At 34.7% G+C, this 16,022-nt stretch overlaps 2 protein-coding genes across 6 annotated transcripts in view; one reads left to right on the top strand and one right to left on the bottom strand.

Moving 5' to 3' along the window:
• The window catches only part of LOC150102783 (tubby-related protein 3-like), a 514,140-nt gene that overhangs the window by 98,747 nt on the left and 399,371 nt on the right, over nt 1–16,022 (top strand). The window lies entirely within an intron of this gene.
• LOC150102784 (protein king tubby 1-like) overlaps nt 1–16,022 on the bottom strand; it is a 393,182-nt gene that overhangs the window by 68,946 nt on the left and 308,214 nt on the right. For all 4 annotated transcript variants that reach the window (XM_090398898.1, XM_090398894.1, XM_090398895.1 and 1 more), the window contains one exon: nt 6,912–7,165. In XM_090398898.1, the coding sequence (XP_090255024.1) occupies nt 6,912–7,165 (254 nt within the window). The remainder of the gene's footprint in view (nt 1–6,911; nt 7,166–16,022) is intronic.

The raw sequence follows: 16,022 nt of genomic DNA, 5'->3' as shown, positions 1-16,022 counted from the left end.
GTATCACAAAGAATGCAATGTTGGTTGATAGACGGAGGAGGGTATATGATAGAAACATTTAAATTACTAAAAGGTTTTTGTAAGATTGATGCAGGGAACTATTTCAGCTGTGTGATAGTGGTGGAATAACAACAGGTCATCCCTGGAAATTAAGTAACAGTATGGTTAACAAGGGTGTGAGAACTAAAGTTTTTTGCTTGGAGAGTGGAATGTATTGCCTTCGTCTGTAAATGAATTCAAGAAGAGGTATGATAGATATCGATTTGATTGTTTGGATCCCCCACGATGAGTCTTATACCCACATAATAATACCCTTCACTCAACTTTTGAAGTCGTGGTGAGTTAACAATTTTGTTTTGTTTGTAATTAATTCCAAAGTAAATCGGTTTCTTCAATGGTGGATTGCCCTCTGTAAACGCCAAAAAAGGGAGGAAGGATCAATCACACCATGGACATGGATGTTTGCGATTGTCCTTAGGTGGCCGGCGCATTCCCCCCCCCCCTTTTACTGAAGGCCTTAAGTAAACAAAAAGAAAATCGTGTTTTGTCTCTCGAGTGAAGTTTCTGGAATGTGTAAAAAAAAATCCTTATTCCACTCACTGTATTAATTGACTCTGGGTTTACCTCCATTCGTGGCTAGAGCATCGTAATACTGTAATCCCCCCACCCCTTGGTCCGAAAATATTAAATTCCAGAAATAAACAACTTATAATTACATAGGTAAAGTGCATATTAGATCCAACATTATTTCAAAGCTGAAAGTTTGGTAAGTTGGCATGAGGGTTTACGAGAACACAATCTACAGCATCCCAGAGTTGTCTTAGCTACTTAAGTAGTACAAGCTAAGGCAACTCAGGGATGCTGCGGATTATGTTCTCGTAAACCTCATGCCAGCTTACCAAACTTTCAACAAACATTCTTTTGACCTAATGTCCACTTTGGCAATGTAATTTTACATCGCCGAAATTAAGCCTTATGGCCCTTTCTTTTAGCAATAGACAATTCATAAGTATTAAATTGAGTGTGCCGTTCTGGGTAGTTCTCGGTTATCAGATCGACTGTCGCAGTATCCCAGTGCTTGTGTTAATAATAAGGGTTACTTAACCCTTATTTTACTTAATAATGGTCCCAAGAGTAGTGATTCTGACATTCCAAAGGGAAGCCGTAAAGTGCTTCCTTTTAAGTGAAAAAGGTGAAAGTTCTTGACTTCACAACTTGCTAAGATTCCATTCACATTCAAAGAACTCTTGTTATACTTGTTCTATTTTATTATCAGTTACTGTTATAAATTAAGCACAGTACGAGATTTACAAATTAAACTTTATGTTTGTATAGGAAAAAACATAGCATATATAAGGTTTGGAACTATCCGCGGATAAGGGGTGGGGGGGGGACTACTGTAAACAAATTTCGCGAGGACAGTGTATATTCTGAGGGGAAACACTACCAACGTCCTATGAGACCGGCTAACTCACTTTCACTTGAAAATATCCTCTTGTTTGGGGCGAGAGTCAATGCCAGTATTTCCACGCAAGGCCAAATGAAGACACTAGGGTCGGCGGAAGAATTGATGGTCATGTGAATTAAATACTTGATGATATATTTCTGTTGAAATGCAATCCAGTTCAGATATATTATATTAAGAATGATATAACTATGCTTTATCAAGAGGTATAGAATTTGTAATTATGTTTTAGATGTATATTATTACAAATATTAGAGATATGCAAAGCGAAAAATCCAAGTCCATATGTTGTTGATATTCACAAGAAATGTGAAATTAGAATCGCATACAGCTCCACCTTTATTTCACTATAGGAGATTTTGCAATTAATGAACAGAACCATCTGACCGTTTGCTAATCTTTGTCGCTTTTGCATCCCAGTGGATTCTCTTTGGGGATTTAGGGGAACTGTGCTAGTCACTGTAGTATTCTTTGGGGGGGGGGGATCATTGCAAATTTATGATATTAGCGCCACCATCAACAACCTAGCAGTCGTGATTCATTATACTACGCCGAGAAGCACTCTATATATCACAGTACCGCCTCCAAACTTCATGTGTGGGACAAACATTCAGACAAAAAGCATCCATCAAACTGTAACTCTGTGCTTCGACTCATTGTTAAACAAGATCTAGATCCATAGCTCTATTTTCAAGTTTATCGACCCTTTGTCCATAGCAATCAACGATGTTTACCATTGTTAAGAAAGGCTTGTGGAGCTGCATTTCATTGAAAATCCCATAGCATGCCTCTTTATGTGTTTGGTTACTAATATTGGGTCTGAGAACCAGATAGAGGTAATTCTTATTCTAAATGATATCTGACTATCATGATATCCATTCGTTTAAGAGCAGTCAAATAACAAACTCGCAATTAATCTCAAATTGTCTGCCTTTACTATTTTATATTATATTTGTGGCATAAATTTCCGTGCAATCAACAATAAAACATTCGAAGATCTGCTTTTCATGAAAGTCGTAATTCTAGTGATCATCTTCAGAATTATAATCGCTCATAATTCCATTATTTCTTCTCCTTCACGAAAAGCTTTAGTACTGAGAACGACGGTTAGTTAAAGAAGCTAATAAGTCCGATAAATAATTATTACATAAAATAATCAGGACATCGATTACTCTACTCCGTTATTGTTATTTAACAAAACATTTCATAAAAATTACCGAAGAAAAAATTTTATTTGCGTTCATGCACATAATCTGTAAGTTGGAGAAGAGGAATTTTATCTACCGTCCTATTAATGCTAGAAATAATTATAACTTTGATAAAGTTATTCGAAATATATTAAGAACCCATTTATTAATAAAAGATTCAAGAAAGGAGACGCATTTTCTGTTATTACAATAAATAAAATTAAGTCTCTAAATAGCTATTTAGAGCCTTAAATAAAACCTCCATACGGTACATTTATTTGTCGTCTGCTATATATTTATATATGCGCCCTCTGAAATTAAATTATGTAAGTTGATTCCAACATTGTTTTAAGAAATAAATTCGGGAAAATTTATGTGAATATTCGCATTAAAATTGTAAATTAGAGGCCGTTTAAAATGTATCGTTGTGCAGCAATAAATCGCTTGTCAAAAACAGCACGGAAAGATGTTTAAAATCCGTTTCTGAACTGTATTAAGAAAGGATCTTATATTTGAATTATTGTACATCGCCTGAATGTTTCATGAGGGTTGCTTAAGATAAAAAAAAAAAAATAATCAGATTACAATCTTTACGAATGATTGGTTTGTTTGATGAAATGGGTACAAAAAAATGCATGCCAATATGCCATGAAAGGACGTTGCTAAATATTTAAATCTAGCTTTAATGGGCACGTCATGCTTAATCTCGTGAGTAATAATCATAAATGTTTTGTTTAATGGTGTCTCTCCGTATGTGTTTGATTTAATAAAGAAAAAAAAAACATTACCTTTATCTACGGCTTTTCGCCTGTCTATTAATATTTAATATAATTTTTATAGTTTATTACTAATAAGGGTTAAGTTAAATCTACGAAGTACAATAAATATTTCATTCAATTTTTTTTTTTCTAAAAAAGTTATAGTTTATTTATGAAGTTAAAAGCATTGAAAGTATCGGTCCGCGTGATACTATACTATGCTGCATGTGTCTCCTAAGGCGGATGCCTCCGTGACAAAAATAATCAATGCATTTCCACTGCCGCTTAAGTATCGTCCAATATTTTTTATTATATCCTTGTATGTGACAGCAATGTCCTTTCAGTATGAAGTTGACTTGGGCCGTTTATTGCGTAATATTATTAAGGAAATCCTTTATATTTAAAAACAAAGACTGATATTTGGAGTGCTATGACATTATAGTACGTGTGTGTGTAAGTGGAAAATTTTTCTTTGAATAGTTATATCACCAGACTGATGATTTCGGGAGAATGTACATAAATCAGTGTTTATGGTCTATATTTCCAGTCTACTGGAAACCATTATAGCAAAATAGTATTAGTAGAATGTATTCTTTTAAAACAATCTATATTAAAATTGCTTTCTGGGCGTCTTCAAAAGGAAATTTTCTTTCCTGTTCATTAATTATTTGAAAAATAGCATTTTCCATTTAATTAAATTTATTGATTTTCGACGTATCATAAAACTTCCCTTCAGGCATTTCGCATTTAAGTTATTGAAAAATATAAGCCATTTGAAAAATTCGCTCAGTATATGTGTAATGTAAAATGGAATATCAGGCATTAGGTCACCTGTGATGTAGGTCTTTGTTATGATCGTTGCGGTTACTGGAATTGCCTTTCACCAGAGATTCTGTTAACGCCAACGTAAAGATTGTATTAGTACATTCTATTTTAAGTATAAAAAATTTCTAGGAAGATAATACGAGATGAATACATAAGCAAGGCAACTTTCATGCATTGGCGCTAGTTCTTTCACTCTGTAAAAGAATGGGCGTGTCATTTTTGTAACCCTTTTGTGTATTTGATGTGCAAACAAAACAATCAAGTGAATGCAGGAACTGAAAGTAGCCACCATCTGCACATTGAACGCCACATTCAAGAACGCAGCGAGGGGTAGTGAGCCTTTGTGAATAAATGGAATATGCGGTCCCCTAATTTTTAAATATGCTAGTCCCTTTTAAACCAGTCTTTTTTTTTTCTTTATTTCAGTCACGTCAGCGATAGCAATAAAGAAAGCAGTTCCTCTGTATAATATATTTATTTCTTTTATTTTTTTTTAAACTCTTCCTGAAGGAAGTACCACCATACTGACTTGACAGCTGTCAACAATATTGATTAAAAAAAGTTTGCCAAAAATGATCAAATATACTTCAAGTAGATATGTGAGCGTACTAGGTTGCACAAAATATTAGGACAATCGGGCTTTTCACAAATCCTCAATACAATATTGACAACTCTGCACCATAACAGATAACGTTCTCCTGGGTACTTTCAGCTGAATGCAGAAAATAAACACGTCTTTTGGTCCTTTCTTGAAATGGTAGCCAGTTCGTATACAACGATGTCAGATGTGTTGATCTAACTCTTCGCCGATGTTCTAATTTCGCCCAAGTACTTTATAAAGATAAACTGATCAACAGAATCTTAAGCTTAACTAATGCATTTCCTCAAGCTATGTCACCAACGCAACACGATGTATTATCAAAATGATACTCTAATCCAGGGTTTCTCAAACTGTGTTCCGCGAGAAGTTCTGGAATTTGTCATTTTAGTTTTCTAAGCATTTTTCATGAATAAATATTTTATAGTGGAAATATTCTGAGGAGAATAATATTCGTGAATATGTCGAAAAGCTCAGACCCGTTAATTTTCACACAACGAAACTTTTCAATATTTGGGAAAGGAAATACCGTTGTTTATGACTGATCATAAAAATTGCCTGCAAGCCGATTACAACAATGGGCGGCGTATCCTCTGTTCTCAAAACGGAACGAAATAACATCTGTGTTGCAAATGTCAGTGACCAATCAACAAGGAAGTATAAAAAGAAAAATTTTCCACTGAAATTGAAGATCAAGGTAGTCTGTATCCGGTTCTCAAATTGATTAATACTGAATACTTTCTTCGCTGATTCGTATTGCAGTGCGTGCTTGTTCTGAAACGGGAGTGCCGTGATTTTTTTTAAAGTTTGTTTAATTTTGGTATTAAGAAATCTCTTATTGAAGGTGTTTGTGACGGAACAGATAGCGATTCATCCACCACCAGCCTACAAAGCGATCTCCAGGATGTACAAAAGGAGGGAGGGAAAAACTACCAGCACACAGGAGAAAAAGTCTGCATTCACTCGTAAGTACTTATAATATTATTATAAATATATTGTTGATCAGAATGGGATATGTCAATGAAAATCAGCACAAATTAATTTAATGGTGGTTTTATTAATTAATAATAAAAATCAGTTTAATTACCTATTAATTAATACATTGGTTATTTTGTGAAGTGTTCCATCGTAGAAAAAGTTTGAGAAACCCTGCAGTAATCAGAGGTTTCTGTTTAACTACCCACGGCAAACACAGAAATGTAATGCCTATTCCATTTACTGGTGCGGGAGGCTGTTTCTAGTCCAAATCAGGATAAGCCTTCCCACCACTAAAATACCACCGATTGCACCAGGCGAGCTAATGCACTATGCAACGTTCTCCTGGCTCATACTCTCATCCAAGTAGCTTGATTAGCCATTCCATCGGTTTGCTGTTAAATAGTCGCGTGTTCAGTCCGACATTGTTTGCAACGATGCTTAACTTGAACGTGACATTTCTTCCACATAAACAGAGGCTGTGAAACTCATTGGATAATATTCTGGCAGAAACCTCCACAGCTGTTGTTGAAGCCTGACACTCCTGGTTGCGAGGATCCACATTTGCACAGCGGGAGACAATGCACAACCTTCTTTACCACCCTCCTATTACTTTACTAGGTCAATATTCGAGACAAATTGGATTAGAATTTAATTATGCATAAGATTTTTTTTTTATTCTGACATTCTGCTGATGCATGTGGTGCTCAAAATAATCTATCGATTGATTCTGACGTGGTGAAAACATTTTCAAATGCCAATCCTGCTACGAGTATGTTATATTTATTTTGAATTAGCCGTTCTAAAATGTTTGCTTTTAAAAACAAACTCTAATACACAATATCCTTTTAGTCTACGTCTAAATATCTTTGAAACATAATTCAGTTATAATTTTTAATATAGGTGAATGACTCTTCAGTAGCATTTTCTCCTTGTAAATGTATGCTTTTAAATAAATATATTCCAGCATTCATCTAGTTATTATTTACAAATTATATCCTATTTTCCTAAGATTTTATTTTATCAATAACGTGTTTGTTACCAAACTGAAGGATTGCTTTCTAGTGCAGAAATTTATGGGATTATTTAAAAAAAAAACTTACTATTAAAGTATGAGTTGTTGGAGAACTTTTTAATTCGCTTTCTTCTAGTGCACTGGTACCTTTTCGTTGATTTTTTGTCGGGCGGTCATTCTTTGCAGTAACTGTGGCAGCTGAACTAATTGACGAAACTGTTGTGGTGGTCGTGTTGGGCCCCGTCACGATCGATGTCGCACTAAAAGGCAAACTTTCTTCATCCTCTTGGTCAAACCGGATCTGAGACGACATGTTTAATTGTTGAAGCTTTTGTTCAAGATCTAAACAAGAAAAGTGTGTTTATAATATTCATCTAAAATTAATTATGTTTTAACATCTATTTATATTTCAGAATAAACAAAAAATAGATATTGGCGTGGGAGAGGATTAAGACGTTGAAAGATTGAGAAATACTTCAGCTTGTAATGTTAATGGCAAATTTGCATTATAATTCACTTCCTCCTTTGTGATCAGCCTCTAAAAGATTTTGTATTGCTATAGAAAATTTGCTTCATAATAACTGAGCTCGCAAAGGCTGATGACGAAAATTAATGTTCGATGCGAACTTGCAATGAAAAGCTGGGAACTTTATGCAAAAGACATTAATTATAGAAAATGCCCCATCCCCTCTTTCATTTAAATAGGTTCCAATAGTTTATTGCTGCCATGATACTTGGCTTTTCATAAACCTAACTCATCCATTCTGCATAGTATATTTTGAGGAGGAAGAGTTTTCCCACTTTGTTAACCAGACTTATAACGAAGTGGAAAACTTCGTTAACATAAGTATGTTAACTTGAAATCAGCCACATATCATTCTATAGGTATTTTATTTTTAGATTGAGGAATGCAAATTATTTATCGTGTAATACTTACTGCGGCTTTTAGGAGAAGAGTAAGTTCGTTGGACTACTCCAGAAAAAAAAAATGCTATGAACTTGGGATTGGCAATTTCATAAGTATTGAAAGTAAGATTTGTTCCGGTTCCAGAAAAAGAAGTTGTGAATGTCAGTGAATCGCTGCATTAAGTTGTGAAAGCACGAAGCTTTGCTGTTCAGGACAATGAGTGTTAGCATTGTCCAGAACTATCACGAAAGTCGAATGGTCTGCTGTAACACTTTCAAGCTCGTATATCAATGTCATATGGGCAGAAATCGATGCCAAACATCACTCTTCCCCTCCCCCTATCACCATGACGTCTTCGTGATATTGGGAGTGGAATGCTGCACGTTGTTTATCATGTTTAGGAAAGTTTTATGTTCGCATCGTTTTGTAATCATATACGACACGTGAACACATTCGCATTGGCTTAAAGTGTTTGCATTTCCCACATGCACGGTCTGAGAACTTATTGGAGAGGAACCGCATGCTAATACTTCAGTTTAAAAAAAAAAATCGAATTTGGCATCGAACATCCACTACGGAGATTCAGCTTTTATCTTGGCACACATCCTCTTAAGTAAAAACACAGCTTGTGTACCAGACGCAAAAAAGGCCACTTCATAAAAAAATAACGAACCTTTATTTGGTTTCAAACATCTATTAATTGCGTTCGGCTTATCTATGTTCAGGGCTTGGAGGGCGCCTAAGTTTTTTGAAGAAGAGCTCCTTTTACATTCGTCGAGTGCAAAATGAAAATCTCTGTCAAACTTCGGCTCTTAAATTGTGTGTGTGTGTAGTTTCTTGTTCCATCCCTTTCACGCTACATAAGCTGATAACGGGAGAAGCTAAAATGTACATAGTCGAAAAGTAGTGCAGGAAGTAAGCTTTTAAGTTCATCTCGACCAAGGTGACCTTATTTTTTGTGATTGCATAAAAAATCATTAAGAAATGCGTGATTTCGAACCACGTTCATTTTGGTGCTATTAAGAAATTTCGTAATTCTAGAAGACGGCTCTTCGTATTTGTTGTATAGGCATATACTGGAACATTAATTGGTATGTACTCCCCACACTAACGACTTGTGAACTTCATGGGTGATTACCGCTGTTGTACTAGTTAGTGTTTAACAGTTGTCTAAACTAGTGATGATAAACGGAGTTTAAAAACAAGTTCTGGATGACAGAAGTACAGATTTCTATGAAAAAAAAATCAATCTATATATACACGCACACATTCTCCCTAAAGTTGGCACTAATATAATACAGAATGGTTCCTTGGTTGATTTTTTTTTCTTCCTTTTGCTTATGCCTTAGATCCGAAGTGAACCCTCATTTCAGGCCTGATTTAGCATACTGGAGAAGTATGTCAGGCGTGTATAAATTCATTTGAATATTTGTTGTCCTCTCCTGCCATCTAACACTTGCTTTTCATGAATTTGAAATTCACAGGGAAATAAAGTCATAAATTTACCTAATCTCATACTTTGAGCTACTGTTTGATATGTCTGTTCTCTCTCTTTGTGTTCCCGTTCGTCGTAATGAAATGTTGATATTCTCGCAAAGCAAACAGAAGATGAACGTATTGCCTCAGACATAAAATCAGGAAGAATGGATATTTTATCTTGTCGCAAATCGAGTTCTACAGAAGATATCAAAATCGAGATTCAGTATAATGCTGCCTGCTTTTTTTTTTAATTAGTAATCGTTACATCTCAGCCTATTTTAGTTTTTCTGTCCCGGAAGTTAGTACTAATGAATCTAATGTGATTACCCCCAAAAAATGAATATTTCGATCACTAAGTCTTAATGTGGCGCCCGCTAATCTGAACGAATAGAGATCTTTTCAGATAGAAGTTTTTTTTTTTTTGCTGATTAATGGAGACATACTTGTTGAACGTTAGGCGAGTGCTTTATAGACGTTGTCAACATTGAAGTAGCCTCTCTGAGACTACATCTACACAGCACACAGATTTTCCTGTGTGACGAATTGTTCAATGCATGGTCTGTGTCCATAGTCACATAGGACTATGGACTGTGTCCATATCATCTATATATATTCCAGAATGGAGTTGTTCATTGATGAGCGGATCAGGGTTGCTAGTTTGCACATGGTAAGAATGGTATATTTCTTTAGTTATACTCAGTATATATGGAATAGGGAGGCTTTATAGTATATTGTAAGGCCTTAGACATTGTCCAGATTAGTGCTGTGAAGATAGTGGAGTTCTGTAACGAGCTGCATCACTAGAACAAATAGTTCGTTGACTGTTGAGATTCTTTTTTTAACTCAACTAAAGTATCTTGTCCATGGAACCAAATGGCAAACAAGTCATCCACATAGCGCAGCCAGACCAAAGGTTTGAGAGTAGTTGTGCTAGTGCTTTGTTTTCCAAAAAATTAGTAGGATAGAAGGGGAAACGCATTGTAGATTTTCCCTCGAGTTAATAAATATCTTTTCATTGCTTTTGTATGGTATAATACCTAACAAGCAGAGATGATCTGTGAGATTCATTTTACCTCCCGCAGACAAACTATGCTCTGACATTGAATGTCAGTTAAATGTAGCATTTGAGATTGCTACAAAAATCTGTTGTGGGATTAAATTTTACTATTTTCTGGGTAGAAATCAGACAAAAACGTTTCTAGTGATATTATTTCTCAGGATACTGAATTTCATCGAATCAGATTGGTATTGTTACTAAGATTTCTGAAGTTGCTCCATTTTGGTTTCAATTCAGACTACTGCAGTCACAAAACTGTTATTTTTAACATTAAATAAATTTACCACAAGTTCATTGTGATAATGACGTCACAATACGAGAATGAAAATTCTCTTATGAGCGCACAAAGTTCACAAGCTTCGAAAACGACTGCTAGGCTTGCGAAGGCTATGTTACTTTTCACATCTGTTGCTTGATTATTGTACTTAGAAGCGCTGTGTATGATCTGGAGATATCTTTCAAGCGTTTGTTAGGATGAAATTTAACTTATCGTAACGAATGCTAACAGATATTTCCAACAAAAACTGAAATGTGTAAAAGCATCTATCGTCTGTAAATAAATAATATTTACAGAAGATAGATGAATAAAGAAAAATATTCCCGTGTTGTTTATTGCAACATAAAAGCACGTTCTAATTTCCTACCCGCTTTTTCAGAAAAGAGGAAGGTTGAGAGGGAAAAAAATAAAAATAAAAACTGCCCCAAAAGTTTATCGTGACATTAAACAACACACAGAGATCTGATGAAGAAATCTCCACCAAATGGATTTCTAAATTAAGCTCCTTTCGGCTTGAAAGATTGTATGACGTCACTAGATTTCAGATTGTACAAAAATCGATTCCCTTTTCAACAAATATCCCCCGATGATTAACTGTTTTCATCATTCTTCATTTCGGCAGAAGCGATTCTTGGTTTATTACAGTCGTTAATTTTAACTTCGGAAATTCTAAAGAGGTTTGATAATTCTTTCATTTTTCAAGTTAAACGAATGGCTCGCTACGTTGAACAAAATGGAGTCCTGTAGCTGACATGTATTTTTTTCTCTAACAATAATTCCAAACATCCAAGCTTATAAGCATCTGACCCCCTCCTGTAAATATGTTATCATTTTAATAAACAGATTTAATAATAACAATTCTGAGATAATTCCCCTTTTATAGTGATATATTTCGTGCAAATATATTATAAAGCTGTCCATTGTTGATTTGTACGTTTGTTAGTCAAGCTCAGGTAAAGAATGAAGCACAGGATTGCGCATTTTACTATTAACTATCAGATAATTTTTACATGATTTTACTAATACTGTATTGGATTTAGGACATTTTAAGTAGCAGATATGCATTATTTATCTCGATATAATGGAATGATTCCTATTTTCTTTGCTTCAACAAAGCTTAGTATTATCGAAATAGAAAGTTCGATTAGCAATTAAAAATAAATGAAGGTAATTTGTGGAGGTTAACATAGACTGCAATTACGTATCTAAAAATACCATGGAAACTGATTCGCATTATGTAATACGCGTCTAAATGACTGCATTGATCAAAATGTTCCTTCCCTCCCTATTTTCCCAAATCAAATCACGCGTAGTTTAATATTGTGATCACTATGGTGATGTGTTTCAAATCCCAAAGCCATCTGACTGCGGTAGCGATAATTAAATTTTTAAAATATGGGCTTTAACAGTTCTCTCTGTATTTGGTATTGAACCAAAAGCTTGGTTCGTTTGTTAAAAATTCTCTTGCTACAAAAGAACTGCCGGGAAGACTAAGAATCCTGATTGGACCTACGATTTCCAATACTATCAGCTTTCGCAAATTACTCTGTGAGCGACGAGATACGTTCACAGAACTTTAGTTAGAGTTTTGTTCGGTTCTGTTGAGAAAACTAGTCAATGAAGGAAGATAAGATTTTACGAGGCATTATAAGCTGAAGAATCAGATTTTCTATATTCCTAAAAGATCACATATTTTAAATTTAAAAATGTAAATGCAATTCCTTTTTTGTGAAGCATAACGTACTAAAATATACTCCTCCCCCTCATCTCTATTGTATTATTCTCTAAAATAAGCCCACATACACAAAATAATAATAATTCTGATTTCTTAGAACCAAAGTTAAAATTACACTGCCTTGAAACTAAAATTTTAGAAAGGAAAATAATGTTCGGTACACCACACTAAAAAGAAAACAACGCTTTTGTATTCGGAGCAGTTTTGCCCCGCATAAGGAGTTTGAAATCAATTCTAATCGAATTGTAACATTTGTTAAAATGCTAATCGCAGAAAAACGTATGATGTATCTATTTCAGAAAGATATTCTCATTTACAATTCGAATGTAAAAAAAAAAGGAATTGTAAGAATCGAAGTAAGTAAATTGTCTGCGTTGAATGAAATAGTGAGATAAAAGAAAAATTCATTTTTGTGTTGGCTTTATCGCCAATGCCATTAGTCTGGTTTTATGTAAAATTTTCACATCACCTTTTAGAAAGAAAATTAAATCAGGCATTTCTATGGTTAAAATTCACGAGAAAACACGAATGCAAATGTTATGTTGATGAATGCACTCCTAGTTTAACAAATACGTTTGATTATAACAGCTAGTATGAAAATAATGCAAGACAATTAGATAAAGAGGTATTTCGAAACAATGAGTAGTGACGTCATTCATCATCGCAACAGTCGAATCCTGAGCCATTTTCACTCAAGTAACAAATCGTTTGGCATTTATACATTATTTTAAATAGCGTGATTAAAACCAAAACCGATCAATTTATCAACAAAATATGCCAAATTTCAGTCTAGTTATAGCCAGAACACCTCACAGGCACTATTAATTTCATAACATTCTTAAAAGGAATTTATATCAGATATATATTTATCCAACTTCTATTTATAAATCCGTATAAATTAAAGTAATGAGAATCTCATTGAAACAATAAATAAGAATTTCATTTGAGTAAAAAGATTTTTCAGGAAAAAATAATAACAGTTCAGCATTTTCCCTGTAAATTCCGACTGACTGTCATCTGTACAGATCACCCAATATTTTATCGTTAGCAAAACAATTTCTGCCAACGACATGACGAAGTGAACCTTCATACTTTGCACACATGTCCTGAACGCTAAGTAAGAGTGGATTCTACTTGAACCAGATGATTCTACATTTCAACCGACCTCGTAAGCTTAAGTTCTCTACTCATCCCGGAAAGAAAAACATGTACAACGAGCAATGTCAGCGTCAAGTACATCGTTAGGTCTGGCCCGTTTTGTAAAGATTCTTCTCACTTTACAGTATTATTCAAAAGGTTAAGCTCTGACACGTCATCAATCACCGTCATAAATCAGCAATTGTCCAGCAGGCGATGGAGGGGCGGGAAAGCAAGAATATAACTATAAGAAGATGGAAGTTTCGCCAGCAAACTGTCTCCTCTCAGAAATCTTTCTTTCTTTTGTGTGTATCGAAAAGCACTGCACAAATTGTAGGTATGAGGTTGCGTAGATGGATGACATCTCTAAAGGCCAAAAAGCAAGTTTTTTTTTTTCTTCACTGGAAGTGTAATACGATTAATTCTAGTCGACTTATACTACCAGCAAAATTAATTTTTCTATATTTATATCACGTAATTCATATAGAGGATGACTATTGATTCCACAATAATAAACATGTCGCTGTATTCTAGTAAAAAATTAATAATTTAAAATTCTTACAAAAAATCCACTTTTTGGATTTTCGTCATTCTGATATCAATATCAGAAGATCGATTAACTATATACATTGCATTATTTTTGATTAAAAATAAATAGTTCCAGATTCTCGTTTGATTATAATTAATCATTAGGATGATCCATTACAGAATTCAAATATCATTTGGAAATGATCATTGTTAAAAACATGCACAAAAATATTAACATTACAATAAAAATAACACTAAGCACATCATTTGAGGTTTCTGTAAGCTAGCGGGTTTACAGAACCTTACTGTGTTTTAATCTTTGTACGGGTGATTTTAACCAGACATTGTCGAGAACTTTGCTTAAGTGTTATAGTTAGGAATGTAATGCTCACAATTTCGTCCTAATCCAGTTGTCTCTTTGAATGGATATTTTGCATCATGAGCCCAGCTATTATCGGTAGAGGATGCGTTGAAATATACTCTTTTCAAGCTTTGCAAATTGATCGGGTCTCTGATTGGTTTCCTTTCTCCTGGTTTGTAATTAAACCTGCGGGTAATGAGGAACATTTTCTGAAGGCTACTTGTAAACCAAAATATGAGCCAAGACGTCCACAGGTGTAATTATTTTAGTGCCTGTCAATTATAATCACGTAGCCGCATTGCTATTAGTATTAGAAACTCGACAGCTTTAACCTCGTACAGTAACTACCTGCAATGCCATGACAGTAATCAATGCATAATTAAGCAGTTAATTAATTAACAGTTTGGTCCCCATCCATTCGGTTGGGTACTCCTTACCTGAGCGTGCTTGTAATTTATATGCACAAATTTCTCCTAACTCGGCCTGCTTAACTTTTCCATAATTACACAGGCGACTTACATCAATATCCAGCTCCGGGCAGCATCTGTTATGCAACCGAAACCAGAATATTTTATAACGAAGGCGTCTGTGTCATTATTCACGACTTTATTAATGCCGAGGACTTAGTACCTCAACAGGCTCTCCGACACTGCCCAAGAGCTGCTTTTAATTTATGATTAATGAAGTGTAGAAACTTTCTCGGACTTAACCACGAAGTTTATCGCAAAAGTATCTGATTCAAATGGAAAGACAACTCCTTTATACGAAATAAATTACTGTAAAGTGGACACATGAAATAACTTTTCAACAGGCCACAATCACGAGAGTGAACACTGGAAATAGAAGCATTTTTCTATAAGCCTTATTGGAGTTCGTAAGTGTTTTCGATATAATATTCAATAAAGTAATTAATTTGGCGTCTAGTTTAAATAAAACTTAGATGCAGTCATCTTCGACCAAATATGACTGTTTTGGTATCCGTTATATTTGCAGTATGGTGTGATTATGTTTTAAAACAAACACGTTTAAATGGCCATTAATTTTGATTTACAATTTATATATAAATAATATAATGTTAGTGACTCCAATTTTACTATTTTTTTCCAGAAAAAAAAATGGACGGAATTCTCTTTTCAAAAATTCCCTTCTAGTTTCGTGGAGTGTTATAAAAAGTGACTTAGTTTCAGCACAATTAAATAAGTGGAAGATGAATTTCGATTGCTATGTTTTCATTAATAAACGCACACTCAGAAAAACTCGACGCCGCAGGGAATATAAACAGAGCGCTGATATACATTCAAAATCTATATTTGTTACGTTTTCTATGCAATAAAACAATTTCATTTGATGAAAGGTTTTGAAGTTGTGTTTGTGCAGTAGACTAGTTGACGTCTTAAAGGGGAAAAACATTATTCGCCTTTCTATCAGAGGATAAATTCCATTTCGGATGGCAACGGCCTAAACTCCGTGGCTTATTATTATCTTATTTATTGATTTACATAATCTGGGCACTCTGCTGTGGTCTCACGTTCGCAAACATCCCAGCCCACGACAGGATTCAAACCCCTAAATTGCTGGTTGGAGAACAGGTACGCCAGCCACATGGCCAGCGAACTATCCACATTCATATCTTCACAGTAAAATACAATCACCAAATGGGTTCAAGGTCGGCTGTGTTTGTTAAGTATGGAAAACTAACCTGACAGGCATGGTCTGCC

Source organism: Typopeltis vanoorti, chromosome 10 (genome assembly GCF_054136105.1).
Source record: "Typopeltis vanoorti isolate ZY-2024b chromosome 10, IOZ_Tvanoo_1.0, whole genome shotgun sequence".
In the NCBI taxonomy this organism is placed as follows: domain Eukaryota; kingdom Metazoa; phylum Arthropoda; class Arachnida; order Uropygi; family Thelyphonidae; genus Typopeltis; species Typopeltis vanoorti.
This window is presented reverse-complemented; position numbering and strand designations above follow the sequence as displayed.